The 21,904-nt window shown below is 33.9% G+C and overlaps 1 protein-coding gene across 1 annotated transcript; it reads left to right on the top strand.

Moving 5' to 3' along the window:
* The first annotated feature begins 525 nt into the window (after positions 1–525).
* Positions 526–20,817, top strand: LOC136968204 (inverted formin-2-like). Its single transcript, XM_067262183.1, is given in 15 exon segments — positions 526–1,163; positions 6,935–7,050; positions 7,409–7,741; positions 9,008–9,087; positions 9,150–9,628; positions 9,631–10,041; positions 10,496–10,638; positions 10,869–11,033; positions 11,835–12,092; positions 12,185–12,363; positions 14,774–14,894; positions 14,972–15,136; positions 15,199–15,280; positions 18,709–18,768; positions 20,553–20,817. Coding segments are annotated over 15 exon segments (3,162 nt in total). The 5' UTR covers positions 526–691; the 3' UTR covers positions 20,651–20,817.
* The last annotated feature ends 1,087 nt before the right edge of the window (positions 20,818–21,904 follow it).

Here is a 21,904-nt window from a genome sequence, read left to right as displayed (position 1 = left end):
TCGATGATTATAGCCAACATTGTATTTTTTTAAGTTTATGAATCATATATTTTGCCAATAAATAACGCTACAAACTCGTCAATCAAAATGAATCAACAAAATAAACAGTTTTATTAATATATTAAGCGTCATTCATTACATATAACAATATGTAAACATAAAACAATACATTGCAGCTGTAAATAAAGCAAAACACAGGCCATTATTTAAATTTAATAATGCAACAATTTAAATTCGTACTCTCGAAATCAAGTAGTAACGTCACAAATTTAATTGATCAATGTTGCCAATAGCGATCAAATTAAAAAAATAGCTAAAATGCTACATTAACATTGAAAAAAGTTTTTTATATGTAGCTATAAAAAATGGAAAAATAGTTAAATTTCTATATTTGTAATAGAAAAAATATAATTTTTTATTATTATAAAATAGTTAAATTGGCAACACTGAACCGATCCGCGAGCAAGAAAAAGAAAATAATAATAATTTGCGCTGTGTTATCAACAGAGGGCGTCATTTAGTCAGCCGATAATGTTGTAGTGAGTTCATTCTATGACGTGTGCTAGTATTGTGAGTAGCCGTCTGGAAAAATGTTACGGATTTCATTAGTCGTATTCCGATAAAAAAAAAAAAAAAAAAAAAAAATTCCTCGGATGGTCATAAATTTTTCCTCATTAAAATTAGTGAAAGGATGCAGAAGAACACCGGCGAATCTCTTTGGAGCGGATTGGCCGCTAAATCTCGAAGTACAACATTAATTTCTTTGGAGAATAACAGAAACGATAACGATGAAGAAGAAGAGAAAAGTAAGAAAACAAAAACAACTTTAATGGAAGATTTAAGGACAGGTAATTATGCAAATTGGGATCCGGAAAAATGCATCAAGCTATTAAGGTCTCCCAGTATACAGAATTACACAGGATTAAGGAAACTATTTTCTCAGTGCAAATCACAATGGATGATAGAATTTATGGAGTTGGACGGATTGGAAGTTTTATTGGAGAGTTTGGAAGTATTGAGCCGGCGAAACTGTGGAAATGTGAAATTTTCCGACGCTCTGCTGCAGTTGGAGTGCGTCGAGTGCGTTCGAGCAGTTATAAATTCCAAACATGGACTCGAATATATCGTAAGAAGGCCCGATTACACTAGGAAATTAGCTAAAGGTTTGTAACCATATACTTCTATTTTACTCTAGTATCTGATACCGAACGTATGTGTAGGCAATACATATTTATCTATAATTACTAAATAATCGTATCAGCAACATGTGTAATGACATGAATTAGATATTTTGTAGTTTGTCTTTATTCTCCAATTACCGATTCAATAGAAAAATGCAATAACAATTTTTATTTTCCTCGGATTAAGTAAACGGATGTGTATTCCACCTACAAGTAGTACAAAGTTTTATAATTATGAATATGCCAATTTGTCTTGCCAAGCCATTATTTTTTCCTGTTAAGTATTAGAAATGAATACAATTTTCTGTGTTTTTTCCTACTTGAAAGATTTATTTTTGATGATGAATCGAGATGAGTAAGCGCTCTACCTACTCACTGGCGTGCTGCAATTAATTATAAAGCTCACAATTGTTTTAATGCTTTAATTTTAAAGCTAAATCATAGAAATTTATACAAATTTTGCCAGTGTTTTAAAGTAAGCATCTACCAAATCATGCTGACGTAGAAATTCCTTTGATTCATTCTTAGATATTTTATAGTATTAAGTAATGTGCTGTATTTTAATGTAATTAGGCGATAGGCTGGTACTTTATCCGTCCATTATCTGTATTAATATCCTCTTAATACATAGTTATATTCAAAGGCACATTAGGGAGAGAAAGCGAACATACCAGACTAAAAATTTATGTAAATAAGCCTTCTTAGGTCTACTTACGAAAACAAATTTCCGGATGACGCTTAGATACGTCACCGAATTGGTCTGTTTACGTCATACAAGCATTCTCAGTTCCGTTTTGTTAATTATTATTATTGGATATTTAACTTTTAGTCTGTTAAATTCTAACAGATATCAAAAACTGCGGTCGTTAAACTTCATTTATTGGTTAGAAATCGAAAATGGTTAGAAGCAACGAGATAAAACCAGTTTTCTTTCCCTGCCTCGGCGATTCGGAACAAGGTCATTTCGTTTCTGCGGAAGGGTGGTTATGTAATTCTAATATTTAAATTTTCTGCCGAATATAAATTACATTATCTTACCTTAATTACTGCATTTTCTCCTTCGTACTTTAGATTTATTCGAGTGAATTCTGTTGCCTGGAAAATTTGATTATACACTATACAATATATAGGCTTATACGTCTTAAATTATCAGATTTCATTATAAGTAAACCTGTTATTGAAACACTTCTCGAACAAAAAGAAAAACATGTATGTAAATATGTGTATATTTATATAGAAGGATGTGTAATCGGATCCATGACTTTTTATTTATATTTTCTAAAAATATCTCAATATAAAAAAGTCAAAATAGTGGATAATCAATCTAGCAATTGGCTAAAGTATTCAGTAAAAAATTATTTTATTCCATTCGTTGATCCCCCTACACAATATTTAATTAACTGAATACTCGCTTCAATTATATAAAACTAAATGTTAATAATTGTTTCCTGCATTAAGTCATGACCTGTATTTGATTCCTTTTTCTACATCTCAGGTTTTTCAGGCGTAAAATACGTTTAATTATTTTCTCCAATTAATAAAAGCCATTATAAATTAACCCACTTATCGCAATACAGAGATACCTGGAAGTTACAATTGTTTTGATAGGTAGGTTACAATTACAAAAACCAAAGATGATATAATAATTTATTTTTCGTATATCTTAGGTTACATAAATCTAAACATGTGACTAAATAAAGGAAATTTACCTAAACTTCCCTATTTTGATGCTTGCCAAATAACTCTTTCGAGATCTTAATGCATTATTTCACTAAATACTTGGAAATAGCAAGATGTAAATTGGAGGTCAAAGTGTGTGGGTGTTTTAATTTTTATGTGGGATATCTCCTTTATCCTGTCGTGACTTGTATAATTAATTCTCAAGAAAAATTCGAAAACATAAAATATAAAGCCTGAAAGTTCATGGAACTTTAACAGATGTTAATACATCATGATCCATGTATAATAAAGGTTACTAAAGGTCATAGATGTGTTCAGAAGAGCAGAGGAATTATGCGCTTCTCTAACGTGACTATAAATCTATGTTACAAAATAATTAAGCAATGTAAACATGTAGATCATAAGGCAACTTATAAATCAAACGAAAATTAATGTAAATAATTAAAAATCTTTCGGTTAATGTTCCCCTTGGTGCCAAGATGGCGGCTCGTCTCTGATTCCAGCAAGGAAACAGTGGGACGCACGTTCTAACCTAACCTATTCTAATAATTTGGTTGCTAATAATTATGGTAATTTATTAGAATAGGTTAGATTAGAACGTGCGTCCCACTGTTTCCTTGCTGGAATCAGAGACGAACCGCCATCTTGGCACCAAGGGTTACATTAATCAATCTTTCATTAAAAAAAAAAGAATGGCTGTGACAAATATCGATGACTCTTGACCGCAGTAAAACGAAATTTCGAATTAATTTTGTGTATAATTTTGAATATCTTAAAAGTAATTTCCATTATCAAGGTTAATTTTATAATTAAAAAGAATTTTTATTTGATTAAAATATACAGCAGATAATATCACGAATTTAAATAAATTCGCCGTATTGTCTGCGCTTCAGTTACGAAGTAATTTACTACTTAGAAAGTGCGATTAAAGTATCACCAACATTTATCTATTGAAAACAATAAGAGATTAACGGTCACTTGACCTTAATTTAGTTAATTAGCTTATATTATGACATTTAGAGCGAATAAAAACGAAGAAATGTCGTCTAGTTTGATAAAAACTCGAACTTTTCCTTGTAAAATTTCGATTTTAATTATATTAGTTCTTGTAATAACGATTTTAAAATGCCTATTTAAATATATATATATATATATATATATATATATATATTTGTGTATAAAATATTTAAAAAATATGTACAAGTATTCCATAAGATAGTCTGAAACTATAGGAGTTGTATTGGTCTTTATTGTTCTACAGGTAAAGTAGGGCGCTGAGAAAGACTAATTCAAGTTAGTTTGCTATAAATTGTTGGAGTTTAACAGGCTTCATCCACACTTCCCTGCAATTACGCAGCTGATACAGAATGTTAAACTTCAACAACTTCACCCTGCGGATCCTCACCAATAAAATAATTTGAATTTACTCCTTCATGTTCGGCAGTATGTTTTACTTGTAAAAAAATAAAGTGTAACGTAACATTTCACGGGAAACTGGCCTCTATTTAGGCCAGTTTCCGGTGGAACGGGGCCAACGTGGAGTTTTTCCGGGTTTTCTTCACGTTGGCCAGGCGCGAAACCACGACCAACCCGCCAGTGTTGGCCAGCGCGAAACCACGACCAACCGCCAGTGTTCGATGGCTTTTATCCAGTGTCGATAATATACGTGATACGAATTGTTGCCATTCACGTAACTGGAAATCGGAAATCCATTTTTTAAATACATATTTGGTAAATTAAATCGTTATAACGGTGGAATTTTTCGTTTCAACATTCTAAACTCTGCGTATAAACTGTTGAGGAGGTATTTTCTATACGGTTCAACATGTTTACTGTGTGAATAAAATTCATTAAATTTCTATTAGGAATCCTCCGTTCTTCTCATCCGGGATGGATTTTAAATTGTTCTTTACCCGGATGATCACTGTCTTAATATCACAGATAGGTAAAAAGTAATTATCGGTAAATTGCGTTAAGGAACTGAAGTTTATTGTCCATTTTATTATTGAGAAAATGATTGGAATGATCCACTTATTTAAAAATTTTCCTGTTTTCGTGGTGATTTCGTTGATTCTTATGTAGTTTTCTAATTCCGTATGGTAGACGTTTCCATAATAAAAAATATATACAATATGATGAAACTCTCCTTTACACGATAATCCCGCTTTTACGATCGTATAAACTTTTAATTATGATCGTATGAGAATACCACATTTTAATTGGATATTTTGAAATGGATTATATAATTTAAATTTAATTTCCCGGAATAGAATCGTAAACTTACACTAGAAAAGATTCGATTTATGACAATTTTCCAGAAAAAGCGTAAAATCGGAGTCTACTGTACCCCGATTTTGCGCTTTTTTCTGGAAAATTGATAAATTAGCATTTAAATCGTTAAGGGAAAAATATGTTCAATGCAATAACTTGAAAAAAATGCAGTTTGAGTGGCGTAATAAATGCGCTTTGTGTAAAAATCATTCCGAAATATCTGCGGTTTATTTCAACATGTGTGACGTTCGTTTCGTGCAGCTGTTAGGTGACGTCAGATTAACAATTGTTGTTGTCGCCTCGTAGATGCTGTCTGCTTGCGTCGTTCGTTAGATGCAGCATTTTGATTCTAAATTTAATATTTTAATTGAAATAAGAGGAAACATTTTCGCTTCAAATATTGTACATTAACAATTTTCTAGGAATTCTATTATTTACAGAATAATAATAATACTGTATATAGTATTGAGTTTTATTAAAATGCAGCAATATATAATCAGAAAAATTCTCAATTAGATTTAAAATCTTAACCATGTCAACACATTTAGCAAGATTTTGGCCCGGGCCATGAGCAGACAACCTCAAAAATAAGCCTTTTGTGTGTATCAGTTCCGGAGAAGACTCAACTCCACGCGTGTGACTTCCTCACCTGTCTTCCCCCTCTTCACGAATACGTGTACAGCTTTAAAAAGTACTTCAGATAACAAAGTTTACAAATACTTTTAGATAATTTTTATTGAAGTGTTATAATAATAGTAATAATAATACCTTTTGATTGATTATACCATGTGACACACTCAGCACGTTCGCATTGCTAATCCCATAACTCGAGACTAAGCATACTGGCCGCGTGTAGTTTCCAGTGTTTCCTTCACGTGCCTAACACTTAAGTTACGCTAATATCTGCGTAACTGTGAGAAAATACTATTATGATACTTATCTGTTTCTATAGATATATATCATTACATTAAATGTGAACTTATATATTTAATTTTTATTTTTACCGTATTTTCTTATAGATTTGAATAGGGTGTTTTTATTATTAATGTGGGGTGGCTTATTTTATTAAAAAAGCTTTTATATTTATTACTATAAAATGGTTTTAAATTTCGACTCCGTTGGAGCACGATACGTGAATCCACTGCATCTACTCACCCCTCGACCTTTAAACCTTTTGGATGAAAACCACCAAAATTTAATAGTATTAATACCCCAATAAACAAACCTCCCTGAGAAATTTCAGAAATTATCGACAAAGGACACAGGAGTTAAGCTTCAAATTGGGGGAACAAAACTGTGCCCCTCCTCAACACAAACGAATATTCACACATGCAGAGAAAAACCCCGAATTTTTCTTGAATTTCTCGATGTTTCGAGGTCCCCTCAGGCCAAAAATGTAAAAATCTTGGGGGAAAATTAAATTTTGGTTGTTAAAGGTCGAAGTGGTGGGGAGATAAAGGGGGTCGTGTGGCGTATCTCACGAAGGGTCGGACTTAATGACGATTTTACTAGCATTTACATTTATTTTTTATTTTTATAAAACCCATCCCTGTATTCTGAGATCTGTATTTCATGATAAAAGTAACGAAAAGTCCATGCAATTTAATTTTTTGGGAGTTTTCAAGCAATTCGATAAGGCAAGACACCTCAACGTCTGTTGAATGCTAGGCATTTTGCATTATTTTTCTGCCACATGATCTCAGTATCAAATTCGAGTGCTAAGATTTAGTTTAAATAATTTATGATAAATTATTTCTAGCGAGTCTTTTCCTAATAATTGTTTTAACTGTTCATTTTTCCAGCTTTAGATAACAGAAACACAATGGTAAAGAAGCAGGTGTTCGAATTACTGTCTGCTATATGCGTTTACGCAGAAAAAGGTCATGCCTTGGCTCTCGATGCTTTAGAATCTTATAAGGTACGCTTTGAATTAGATTTGATTCTTATTGGTGTGGATATTATGTATTCGTATAATACGGTCAAACCCTCGATATAGCGCCACTCTCGTAAAGCGTCAGTGAATGGATCGTCTCATAAATATTAAAACAGTATCTGAGAGTTACTAAATTCAAGATTGCCATTAAATCTGTGTGTATGCCATTAGTTTATATAATTATAATTGTATCAGTTACTTCGGTTTAGCGCAATATTCGATTTAATGCCAGTTTTAGCTGCGAACGAACGGTGAAGCTGTACTTACGTTTGGCCGTATATAAACGCATTAGAATAATGAAAGATGCAGGATATAGTAATAAAATAATTTTTTTCACGTTTAGATTACAAAAAATCAAAGGTATAGATTCAGCTTTCTTCTTCAAGAACTGAAAGGTTCGGAGGTTCTGTCATATTCAGCCACGCTTCTGGGTTTCATTAACTGTATTATCATTGGTACCAATGAGTTGAGAAAGCGAATTAAAATACGTAATGAAATGATTAGTTTGGGTTTATTAGAATTGATAAGTTCTTTGAGGTACGTGGATGATGATGATGTATTCATCCAATGCCATGTTTTTGATACTTCCAAACACGCAGATGACGAACACGAAGAAAGTCTTGGTATTAAATCGACGTCTAGTCATTACGATATCTTTGAATCTGTTTTAAAAAAGGTAAGCTTAAATATGATTCTTTTTTTATTTAAAGTATCAAAATTAATTGAAAAATGTTCAGTAATTTTTAACTTTAAAATTATAACGAAGGTTTATACAAGGAGAGTTGGCCAGATTCTTCTTGAAGAAACTCTTCTTTAGAAACTTTCCTCCGAAACCGTTTAACCGATTTAAATCATTTTTTACACGCTAATAGAATCCATCTCGGTCTAGGTCATGAAGCAAACAATTATTTAAAAATCGATCCGTAACCGGAGATATACAAAGTCAAAGTTCACAATGTTAAGTCTATGGGCAAGAGGAACGAGGTGTCAAGTCCACACGGACATATCTAATTAAATTTGAATAAAACTAGTTATAAAAATTCCTTCATAACACCGTATTGTTACTTGATAAATTGCTAAAATGCCTTTTTTAAAAATGTATTTTTTAAACAATACAGGAAATTTAAATACAATTGTTATTGTAATTTCGGAAATACAATATTGCTATAATTTGCTTACGAATCAGAGATGGCATCATTATTTGACGTAATTTGCTTTTGTTACCAAATTTATAAAGTAGCTAGAGCCAATTTTATACCCTAGTAATAGTTTTAATTACAAATATTAAGAAAACAAAAAGAAAATCTATTAAACCACAGTTTAAACATTAATATTTAAATTTACACGGTGTCTACAACTTATATGTATTACAAGACTGTTTCTAGCGACGGTACCAACAACCACTGTCATCTTTCACACTGTCATTGTCACCCTTCACTGTATTTTTTTAAAACTGACAAATTACTTGGATAAGCTGGAATTATTTGTTACTTCTCAGTTGGAAGAAGTACAATCTGTTTTTCCAAAAGGAGGGAGCACTGCTACATTGCAGATTACAAAGCTCTAGTCCATTCCATTTCTAAGGCTCTATTCTCCCCACGCTTCTGGACTTTTATATAGGGAATACATAAAGAATAGCTTATAATATTTATAGCCAAAGCAGTATTATTGCAATATTCCAAAATAAAAAAAAAATTAAATATTTCTTCCATTATTGTATGTATATTATAAAAAAAAATGCCATTGAAATATTTTTATTTATTAAATTTTAGATGTATATTATTGTTTTTAAGCTGTTGTAGCGTTGCAAATATTTTCGAATAATTAAATAAAATATTTGTATTATTTATCAATAGTATAATTAAAATCTTTATTACAATACTTTCTATTATATAAACTATAAAATTCTTATTGTTAAGTATTTTTCATTTGATTATTTTAGGTGCAAGATACTCCACATTATTTTTCATTTCTTATTTTATTACAAAATTTGGATAATTTAGATCCAAAATATGAAGAAAGGTAAGTTTACTTATATTACTATCTAAAACTTTTTCTATTTGCCACTTAAACTGTATTTTCAGTGATGAAGCATGGAATCTTTTAGAATCGATCTCCAGCAATTACGTAAAAAAGATGGAACACTTCGATAGCAAACGCATTCAAAATTCTTGTATGGAGCGTTATCTTGCTGATCTTGACACCGATGTGGAAAGTATAATGTCTGAAGACTCTGGTCATCCGATATCCAGATCCGAATCTATCAACAGTCATTACAACGTCGAAAACAGTGAAAGATTACCCGTTGTCTCAGAAAACAGTTACATAAGAAAGAAAAGAGCGTGTTTGAATTTTATTAACACACTTTCTTCCTCGAAAGAATCTAGTGAAAAAGAATGCGACAACCCGAGCTTTGATGCCTCATCGGTTACAGATGTTGAATCACTTTCAGAAAATTTGTTACCGTTTTCTCATCATGAATCGGAATCTCCTGAAACCTTTCACTCACTCCCTCCTATTTCTCTTTCTTCTCCATCATTACCATCACCATCACCACCACCACCACACCACCACCACCTCCTCCTCCTCCTCCTCCTCCTCCTGGTATTATTCCTCCTCCACCACCTCCACCACCTCCCCCTGGTCTCATTCCTCCTCCACCACCTCCCCCTGGTCTTATTCCTCCTCCACCACCTCCTCCTCTTCCTGGTCTTCCTCTCGCACCGCCGCCACCTCCACCTTTACCAAATTTTGAATGTATATCATCATCAGCACCACCTTTATCGTGTCATCCTGCATCTGGATCTTCGGAGCAGTTTTCTCATCAAGGAAATTTAATTCAACCAGCAACCGGAAATTATACTCTCCAATCACTTCCTGCTTATTTACAACCAGGTTCTTCTCATACATTCCCAAAACCGAATAAAAAAATGAAGATCTTGAATTGGTCCAAAATTCCTTCAGCTAACGTCAGTGGTACGAAAAATTATAATTTTTACAATTTAGAATAGTTTTAAATTAAAACAAAAATCTACAGATTAGATATGAATAAAAACTCGAACTTTCAGTGATAAACTATCGTAAATAAGCGCACAATTTTGTACGATAGTCTATCACTAAAGGTTCAAATTAACGATTGTTTAATGAATATTTATCCTCGTGATTATTCGAAAATCAACCAAAGATCTACTTACGGAACAATGCAAAATGCGTAGACATTTTTCGATTTTAGCGACAATTATTGAAAATACACGTGTAAATATGACGTTTCCTGTGCTTAATTAATAGCATTTCTAGTAACAATTGAAAACCGTGGGGAAGAACGTGTTAAGTTCTTGTTGAACACTGTTGAATATTTACAAATATAGAGCAGATATAATTTAATATTTAATTAAGCAATTTAAGTTATTATTATTATTATTATTATTAGGGCAATCAATATGGAATGAACTATATCAAGAATCAAGCAATGTTCATCTTAACTTTGAACAAGTAGAAGAATTGTTTTGTCAAAAGTCAACAAGTAAACCTTTGATTAATGAGAAAAAGAAGTTAAATAAAAACGCTTCTGAGGTAAAAATTAAAAAAAAAATTATATATAATTTTTTAATTGGTTTAAAATGATGCGCTACTGAATAATTAATAAAAAATACAATCAAACTTCCAATATCGGCCATTTTCAGGGACGTTTCTTTTTAAATTTTCCAAACAAACGAATTCCCTAGAAGAAATTAGAGAGAGATGAAATAATGAAGTTTTAATATTCAATATAAAAATGTCACGCTAATTATTTTATTTATTAGGTAAATTTGCTAGATCCAAAAAGAAGTCTGAACATTAATATATTTTTGAAGCAATTCAAAGGAGGAGAAAAACAACTGGTGGAATTTATTCAAAATTGCCAAGCTACAAAAATAGGATCCGAGAGATTGAGAACATTAATTAAAATTTTGCCTGCCTGCAACGAAGTAAGCACAAGAAATGATTTTTAAAACTTTTTTAATTAATATATAATTGACTTTTTTCCTTTTTACAGTATTACATTAATTATATAAGTCGTGGTGGTTCAATCATATCTTCCATAATTTTATTTTATATAGAAAATTAGAGTGTACCAACTTTTCCTAATACGTTTTCCAATTTAGAGTGGTTTAAACTCGAATCCAATTCCTCAAGCATGCGAATGATTCCATTGTGTTGATCGTCGGGTGACCGAGACGATCGAAGACCATTTTACTGGGGGACCCGGGTTCGATTCCGGGTCGAGAATCTAAGAAGTTTTCATAGGCTACTTTATCCGACGTGTCCAGTCCCGTCTTTTACTGCTCGGCCACCCCATTGCAGCTTGATCGAACCAATGATAAATATGACTATAAAGGCTTAGTTAAGGCTTAAAAGAAGGGTCCTTGAGAGTTTTTATAAGGCTCGGGGAAAAAGCAGTCTCGAAGCTTTTTTGTTAATTTTTAGGGGATGAAACCACTGAACCCTAAGTTTTCTTCAGGCCCGGGAAAAATTCTCCATTTCTCTCCCTCTCGACGGCCGCGGCCAAAGAACAAAACATTCATAAATAAAAAAATTTATTCCATTATGTTTTGATCCATCCATAATAAACTAATAAAAGCCAACAATATAAAATGTTAAAAATTGAAATTTGCTTAAGTAAACATTCAGCCCTTCATGTTTTCAAGATTAAATTTTACATTTATAAAGAATAACTTACACTTAAGATTTTTTTTTTCCAATTTTCTTAAATTCACTATATATCCTAGTTGATTTCTGTGAAAGAATACAACGGTGACAAAACCAGATTGGGAATAGCAGAGAAATTTTATTTACTTCTATCCGAAGTGAAAGCCTACAAAACAAGAATTCAAGGAATGATACAAATAGAAGAATTTCAACCAAGTGTGGACGTTCTCAAACCTCAAATAAAGCATTACCTAGAAACTTGTGAGACGATTCTCAACAACAAATCTCTTAAAGAATTCTTTAAAATCATTTTGGTTACCGGAAACTTCTTAAATTCCGTGAGAACAATTTTTTTCTTATTCGATTTAGTCTATGTATCTAATGAATTTAAAATAATAATAATAACAATCGAAGATATTTCGTTGTTTAGGGAAGTTACGCTGGAAATGCTTTTGGATTTCGATTGAATACTTTGGGAAAATTAATGGAAACGAGAGCCAACAAACCACGAATGACATTGTTGCATTATTTAGTGGATGTTGCTGAGAAAGAAGATCCGGAGATGCTGAATTTCACAAACGATCTTCAGTTCTTGTCAGAATGTTCGAAGTGAGTCATATTGAATATTTTTGTTTTTAAACTCTTTTCACCCTGTGGGCACTAAGAGGTCCTCTTTCAGCTTCAGCAAGCCCATTATAGGTTCAACCAGGCCCATAATGGGGCGGTCGGATGGTGAGGGACGGGGCCTGGCATGTCCGGATGGCCCCGGCCGTCTGTCATATTGAATATGATGCCAGATGGAATTTTTTGAGTAGTCGGGTATATCGACTCTTCATCCCTCAACATCCAGCCTTTTTCACCGTGGGAGCGAGTGAATAAAACACTGGTCGCACTTCGCAGGTTCGCGCCTGATCAACGAGCTGGCTACTTGACATTTTCCAGGTTTTCTTTACATGTCTAACAACTAAATAGAGACTAGTTTGGCTCAGAAAGTTCTTCCTGGGCATCCACTCCACACACAGTTCATGTGTTGAGTCGACATCTCATCAAACCAAACCCCCATCGTAGGCCTGTCCGAACCCACGATGAATATGATTAAAACAAGTCCTGTGAGGACCCACAGCGCGAAACGAAAGATAAAACTGCATTATATATATATACGGCGGCGGTTTTTTCAAGCTCCGATGGTCCATAAAAAACAAGTGTAAATGACAAAATGAATTTATTACCAAAAGTTAGGTACAAACATGGTCACTTTTCGACATAACCACCGTGAAGATTGAGACATTTTTCATATCTGTGAACGAGCTTTTCCATCCCCTTGTCATAGAATGTTGCCGCCAGTGAATCGAGATGACCTTAACAACGTTGTTTTGGAAATCGTCATTAGTCTCAAACCTCTGCCCTGCTAGCCAAATTTTCAGTTCAGGGAAGAGGTGGAAGTCTTCGCACATTAAAGGTGTGAAGACTTCCACTCAGCTTAGAATTTTAAATACCCAGCGTATAACTCCGATTTAGCGCCGAGCGACTTCCACTTCTTTCCTGAACAGAAAAAGTGGCTAGGAGGTCAAAGGTTCGAGACTAATGACGATCTTAAAAACAACGTTATGACCCATCTCGAGTCATTGGAGGCAACGTTCTATGAAGAGGGGATGGGAAAGCTCGTTCACTGATATGACAAATGCCTCAATCTTCACGGTGATTACTTTTAGTTACTGGTTATTTTAATTAACACAGTGTTCATTAAAATATAAATTGAAATTATCGAGGAGAATTTCATTTTTCCACTTTCAATTTCGAAGAGCTGTTAAGTTCTGACAGGAAAAAAGATAAGGAGATAAACAGGTTTTTTCCTCCTCGATAATTCCCACATAATTTACGATAAGACCTTCAAAATGTTCAGAAAGAAAATTAATAATGTTTTAAACATTACTTTTTCCATTTTAATTAGTAAAAAGTTCTTAATTTGAACAGTTAGTTGCTGATAAATTTAACACTTCGTACCGCAATAATTAATTTTATTTATTGTTATTGAATACGAATATTAACATTTTGTGTTTTAAAAATAGCAAATATGTTTGTATTTTAAATGATTTTAGTTTGTGGTTTGAGATAATTGGATTGGATAGTGTTGTACACGCATATTTAAGGAACCAAGCACTTTCAGTAGGCCTACGTATAAATGTGTGTAGAGCCTGCAATACTTCATGTCTATATGTATAGTATAACTTTAAGTTATCTAATATAGTTTACATATATAAAATAACTCGATAATATGAAAATTATGAAATATTGTAGCATACCTTTATAAAAACTGTCTTCTTCTCGTCACTATATCTAAGTAGCACATAAGAATGAAACTATGAGTGCAAAATTCTCTGTTAAAAAGGCATAATTATTATTTTTAAACAGGAATACAATATGCTAATGCATTTTCTTATTAGTTTCTTTTATTTTACGCATAGAGCAACACCATTCTCATATAGATTTAAAATTTTAAAAATAATAAATTTCTCATTAAGTCCATAAAAATATTGAAGAGGTCCCTACACTAACACACAAGAGATTTCTAATTCGAATGCTTCTAGAAATCATATTAACTTATACAGTATTTTAAAATCATTCAGTTATTAGTTTACATTAGCTATCAGGTGTGCCAAACACCTGATAGCTAATTATTTAAACTTTATCAGAAAATCTTGTGGCACCCCTACGAGTTTATTCCAACATCCCGGCTAAGATAGTTAAGAAGTCAGCCTACAGCACTGAGGATCCGGAATCGAAACCGGGCGGTTTAAAAACCCCAAGAATATTTTTGGGGATACGTCGGGTCCTGTCCCTCATCCTATATGCCCATTGTGGGCCTGACCGAATCTACAATGAAATTAAAAAAAGGTTTTAATGCCTACAGAGCAGAGTGTTTCAAAAATGTCCGTCTTGTAGTATAGTATTGTAAATGTTATCAGTTTAAAACCATTGTCTAGATATCTTTTAATTTATATTTAAATTTGTTCCCTAGATTATCGGTAGAAGGATTAACAATTGAAGTAAAACAGTTGAAATCAGGATTAGAAGAACTCGACACTCAAATTCAGAAAAACGATCCCAGTTTAAATGAATACTTCGGCGATTTTATTAAGGTGAACGTTAAATATGGTAAATAGTTAATTATTAAAATTGCTATAATGAAATTAAATCTTTTTCTCGTGTCTTGTAGGAAGCTAGAGAACAAGTGAATGAACTTCAAAGCGGTATCGAGGAAATCGGACGTTATTCAACGCGTTTGGCTCAACATTTTTGCGAGAACGAATCGAGATTTAAAGTGGAAGATTGTCTCAGCATTTTCAATAATTTCTGCCAGAAAATCGAAACTGCAAAAAAAGTAAGTTAATATTTATTTATCCGAAAATAGAAAGCTAGAAAATTTCATTCGAATTATTCCAGGATAATGAAGATCGAAGACGACAGGAAGCGAGAACGGAGAGATTGAAGAAGGAGCGAAAAGATGATCCGAAAATTAAGAAAGGTAAATTCTATATTGATTACATTAGATTCTAACATACCGGATCATACGAAAAGAATGCTAATGTTTAAATTATTGTAATTATGTTAACTATTATCTGAGAACGTTGCAATATACTTGAAAACGATGGAAAACTGTTCAAGATTCATATTTGTTCATTACGATTTCTGTTTGCATTTCGTGTCACACGGCACACATCTAACCGATACTCAAATTCTTCCTGTACTAAGTACAGCATATTCGTTGTCACTCCTTTCATAGCAGGACCAATTCTACAGTTCGTGTTGCATAATGATGATTGATTCCGACTTTGCAAATGGCAGAACACGAAACAACTTCTCTATTGCAGTTGCGGGCCTCCTGTGTCAGGTCGACGCGCTTTTTTCGGAGCTGTTTTTGTCTCTTTCAGTTGGGCGGTCTATTGATGCCGTTTTCTTGGCTCTGCTCTAATCTTTACCTGTCGTTTTATTATACAGGCCTTAGGACCATTCTTTACACTCTTCCATCAACCGTTACTTAAGTCCTTTTATTTTACTACAGTATCATGGATTTTGAAAAACAATTGGCTTACACAATCCTAGAAGAACTTAAACAATTCCTTGTTGATGTGTGCCAAGTTTCGCCTTGTTATCAACAGTATGGGGATTTCATAATCAGTTTTCTTAAAGGGTGATTGATGTCTTCCTTTTCAACCCAATTGAACAAAACTTCGAACTGATTTCTAAAAAACTCGACAAAATCATGGAAAACGAGTCTAATAATAACATTATGGAATTACGGAAACAGATTCAAGAAAAACTAACCACACTTGATGAAAATAAACAATATGGAAAACTCAACCTACCACTTTTTAGTACTGTCCTGAAATCCAGTAAAACTACTGCCTCTACTCATAAACACAAATCTAATCCAGCTAAAGACGTCCTGTCAATTTATAATAAAGGGAAAAATAAAAATAGTGAGAATATTCAAAAAACCATATAAAAACATGTCAACCCCTCAAAATTGAAGATAGGAATAGAGCGTATACGACGCATAGGCGGAGGGGGTATTGCGGTGGAACTAAACAGAAAAGAAGATATAGAAATCCTAGAAAAAGATATCCAGAAAATTATCCCTGACTTTGAATCAAGAAGACCAAAAAAGAAAAATCCCTATGTAGTCATCTATTCCTGGAGATAACACTTCTCTTAAATGACCATGAAATTTCATGGCCCTGCCATCCTTCAGATCTTCTCAGCAATGAAGAGATATACCTTGCCTTCTCCAGGATGGCTAAAAATTCTGCGAATTCTGTCTCCTGTGACAACTTACTCCCAATAACCTTCCTCTCCTCGGACTTGCGACGCAATAAACGTCCTGTACGATCATTGTATATATACTGCTGGCCATCGAAAATGCAACACCCTGAAGGAAGCATCCAAATAAAGTAAAATTTGCACCATGTGTTTACGGCGATGAGATGTGCAAGTGATTAGCATTTCAGTGCAGACGCACATCATAGGCACCTGTTGCACCACCTGCAAGCGGAGCTTCTATGCTCCCTATATAAAGGGAGAACAGAAGGCCGTTTTGAAGTACTGGAATTGTTCTTTCGTGCGTTTTTTTGGCGTAAGCAGCTTCAGTATGCCATGCAGAAGAAAATGAGTATCTTTCGAGCACGTTTCTGAGTTCGACCGAGGAAGAATAGTTGCCTATAGGGATTGCGGATTATCCTTCAGAGAAATCGGTGATCGTATCAGACGTAAGCAAGCAAATGTGATGCAGATCTGTAACCGCTGGATGCAGGAAGGAATGAGGGACCGATAGGACCTATTGCACCCACCTCGTTGCACCACTGCACGTGATGACAGGCATATCGTGCGCATGGCAGTGATGGATTGCTGTGCCACATCACGAACCATATCACAACAAATTTGGTCTGTTGTGCAATAATCGGTGTCCGCGTGTATACCATTCAATGTCGTTTGCAGCAGAGTGGAATATCCACAAGGCGTCCATTGCTGCGTGTAGCGTTGAGTCAAAACCACAGTCATTTGTGCCAGCAATGGTGCGATGAATGACGGACATGGACAACCGAATGCAATGACATTGTTTTTTACTAATGAATCCCGCTTCTGCCTGCAACACCACGATGGTCGGATTAGAGTCTGGAGACACCGTGGTGAGAGACTGCTGAACTGTTGTCATATGCATTGCCATACTGGTCCTAGACCCTGTATTATGGTTTGGGGGATGGTATTGGATTCCACTCCCGCACCCCCTAATATGCATTGCCAGTACACTGACCAGCCAGCGCTATATTTCTGAGGTGTTGGAGCTTGTTGTCCTCCCTTATCTTCAGAGCTTGCCAACGACCACATTCCAACAGGATAATGCGCGACCACACGTGGCACGCATTGCTCAAGACTTCTTCTTTGCCCATCAGATTGCATTGCTGCGTTGGCCTCCTTGTTTTCCCGATCTCTCGCCTGTAGAAAACGTCTGGTCGATGATTGTAGAACGACTGGCCCAGGATACACCACCCACTGCTACACCAGATCAACTTTGGCAATATGTGGAAGCAGCATGGAATGCTCTATACCCCAACAACATAGCATTGAGTCAAAGAGGCTTTGGATGAGGCGTCTAGCAGCGGTTATAGCCAGCAATGGCGGCAACACTCCATACTGATTCCATCGTCTTCCTCACTTCACAAGAGACTGTATTTGATCTTTGTACAACGTGTTATCTCCCAAATAAATTTGGCTGTGATATCTCTGGTCCTTCTTGGTGTTGCATTTTGGATGGCCAGCAGTGTATTAACTTTTATATCATTTCTACTATTTTGCATAGTGTATTATCATCAACTCATTTCGTGTATTATGTATCTTTTGTATTTTACTTATTTCATACTTAACTTTTTATTATAACCCAATTTGTGTACCTTCGCTATATTTACCCTAGTAATCATTGCAATCAAGTCCTGCATAATTTTATGTATATATTTTTTTATTACTGCTTTGTATAGTGTTTTATTATTAGTAGTTCATTTCATGTTTTATGTATCTTTCATGTTTCTTAAGTATTTTATCTATCTTATGTATTACTGCCCACTATTACCTGATTTATGTATTATCTCGATGTAACATCTACCCTAGTTTATTGTCATACCTTAACGGTATTGTATCCTGGTTATGCTTTATGCGATGCCAAACATGTACAGTACAATGTACTGTACAGTACATTAATAAACTATTGATTGATTGAGTTGCCATTTTCGTTTACAGCACTTCTAGGCTTAGTAGAACAAGATATTTGAATGCAGATGGGAGATGTTACTTTATTGATTGGTGCCCATCTCGCATTTCCCAGATAATAATTAACATAATAACAATAATTTAAAATGGTAACATTCATTTTGGAAGACCTTATAATACAATTCTTTTTAGATTGTAGTCTCCAAGAAGAAAAAGCGAAAGATGAATCTTCAAAGAAAAAAGGAAGAAGAGGTACGTTATCAAAACAATAAAATCTTAATTTTAGGATAAAATCTGTTGCTAAATTAAACTTTCGAATTTTTTCCTAACAAAGTATTGCTTAAATATTAATAAGAGTAACTTAAAATAAAACTATTGTTTATCCACTGTTAAAACTCTTCTCAACAGATTACAAGTCTCAGTCTCATCCATTCAGTGGACTATTTCGTTTTCGAGAATTTTTCAGAAAATAAATTCACGTATGCACACTAACATTTTTTTAAAAAAGTTGGCATTGGTACTTTGGTTCTTGGTCTGCATGCTAAAGCTTCGCATTTCCTCCTCCTCTTCACTATTAATTAAATGCTGTTTGTATAAGGAATATCCAATGGCTCGGGCTCCATTACAAATGTGAATTATGGCTATTATACGAATTATAATCTCTGTATGACGTCCTAGTATTCATGGTCGTTGCGATTCCACTGTAGGCACTTCGTCACAGTACTTTCCAGGCGCTGTCCACAATGCTTTTCCGGATTCACAGGCGACTTTTTTACTAATTTTCTCCAAATTCTGTTGAACCCAGAAACAGTTTTGGATGAATTAGATTTTTCTCGATTTCTGACCACGAATAGGAATAGAAAGAATTTGGGCTCTCTGCAAAAGATAGCCAAAAATCTCTATTCTGCGTTTTTGTGGTACATGGGACGTTTTTATTCTTTGAGACAAAATTAAGTTTATGATGGAGATAATTTTCCACTTTTTGCATAATGTCAGAACAAGATTTCCTCGATTTTATGATGATTAGTTATGAACGCGAATAACTTCGTCTTGATACATTTGTTCAGATACGAATTCGCATTCACAGTCTCCTCTGCAAACTGTATCGGTCTGCATCCACACTTGCCACACAAGTGTCTTTTTGAATATTTAACTCTGCTCTTGAATTTACTTTGATAATCCATACCCTCAGAGTCTCTGCTGCAGAAATATTTCCTCCTAGGTACATCTGCTGGATCATAGAGCACTTACTGTATTTTTAATCGTCAATCACAAGGTCTTAGAAAAATTTATGGAAAATGCTTGCAATAAACGCTTTTTTGGCCCGGATATTCTGGTTACCAGAATAATTTGGGGTATTCATTGCTATCTTGATACGTAATATTTGCACTTTATATAATAGAGAGTAGATTCAATTTCTGAAATTCTGAACAGCTAGGTTCAATTTCTGATCTACGGATCGAACATATGCATTCGGGTTTTCTGGTGTTGGGTTAAGTAGCTTCTTATAAGTCGCGTTACTTCGTTCTCCACACGATCTTCTGATTATCTTCTTTCTGGCTTTCTAGACCTAACCTTCATTTTACGAAGTTGTTTATGTTCAATTTTCTCATCGAGCCGATTCATAAAATTGAACAACACCCTGAGCGAAGTATTTGGTTACAGCACCGCGCCATCGTCGCCTCGTAATTCGAAAGCGGCTTGCTGATTGGCTATTGAATGCACAGGCCGTTCATCTTCGAACATGTTCACTGGTCATTGGATCAATCTACTCACTCTTAAATGGCATGTATGAAATGAAGGCCAGGCCATTGGACATTCCTTACCATTAGTAATTTCGAGAAATTTTAAGTGTATCATATATTCTTCTAGCTCAAACTTTTGTTCACCATTTCTCTTTTAAAATTTCTTTTGGTATTCTCCAAATGTCAGTAGTAAATTTCCCATTATTATAACTTTACGTTCTCAATTCTGGCATTTACAAGTGAATTAATATGTTAAACATTTAATAAACTTTCAATTATTTACATTTTCAGGTCGAAGACATTCGTCTTGGGGTGCCAAAGAAGAATGTCTGATAGATATGCTCCTTGCCGATATTCGCAAAGGAGATTTTTCAGTCATGCAAGGATAAAATGTTTCCTCCATAAAAAGGTTGTGATCATTAGAAATATTTTGCAAACAAATATTTTAATTTATGAATTTGAAGTCACAATCGGTTTTTTGAAAGTCACATCGGGTGTTGCAATAAGATTTTGTAATATTTTATATATTTTTCTATTAAATGCAAAAATCGTAAAATATTGACATTTTATTATCTTGCGTATATACCTAAAATAATCTTTTTATTTATAGAAATTTAGCTTTTAATACACTATAGTATTGATGTAGTGTTCTCTTAACTGAAAAATCACACAAATCCCCATTTGAGAAAATGTCAATTCCTTCCGCCTTTTTAAACGTGTCGGCATGCCCACAATGGGGACGACTAGGTGATGAGCTAGGCTCCTATATATACAAAACAAACCCATGAAAAATTCTCGAAGCTTCTGCTCGTACTGAAATCTGGGTCCCCAGAGCTGCAGGCTAACGCCTCGATGATTAAACACAAATACGACAATAAAAAATACGTGTATATTATTTCATTAATAATTTCTAAAGACTGTTTAATGTTATAATTATTATTCTACTGATATAGCTTAATGAATTGTCAGTAATGATTGATCCATGGATATTTAAAACTAAAGATAGTTTAATCTCTCAGAAATTATGCAAAAATTTCGGTGGATTGTGATTGAAAAAATCTTTGTAATAACATTCTTCCCGCCGATAAAATTAGATAAATCTGTATTATCATTTCAGAAAACCCCGAAAACTGTTCTAGGACTTCACCAAATCTAGATGATGATGGTAACTGCAAACCTCGGCAGTTACCATCTGCATCTAGACATTGAGATTTATTCTTATGGAAAGGATTGACTGATCAGCATTTTTAAATAGAGTAATAAACTGATTTGATGGCGTTGCTTAGTTATTTAGAAGGGTAGCCTCAAAACTAAGTTGCACTTGGGTCCTTAGAGTGCTTGATCTGCCACTGTATCAAAGCTTATTTTCTGAAAAATCTTAGATTTAAAATTCAAGGATAACACAAATCACAGGATAGTTTGAGTGCCTAATCCTTAATGTATCAGCCAATAAAGTTAAGCTCTGAAATACCCATAGCCTTCTGCCTTAAAAGATCCAAACTATATCTTACAATGTACAAAGAATAAGACTAAACTAGTTGGCCATTTAAACAATTAATAAAAATCTCGAGTATTTAAATAAATTTATTTCTTTCTGGTTGAAAGATTTCGATGGGGGGATATAAAACCAACATTGTATATCC

The sequence above is a fragment of the Centruroides vittatus genome, unplaced genomic scaffold (genome assembly GCF_030686945.1).
Source record: "Centruroides vittatus isolate TY-2023 unplaced genomic scaffold, ASM3068694v2 contig_1416, whole genome shotgun sequence".
Classification (NCBI taxonomy): Eukaryota; Metazoa; Arthropoda; class Arachnida; order Scorpiones; family Buthidae; genus Centruroides; species Centruroides vittatus.
Note: the sequence above shows the minus strand (reverse complement) of the source record. Positions and strands in the feature narration are given on the sequence as shown.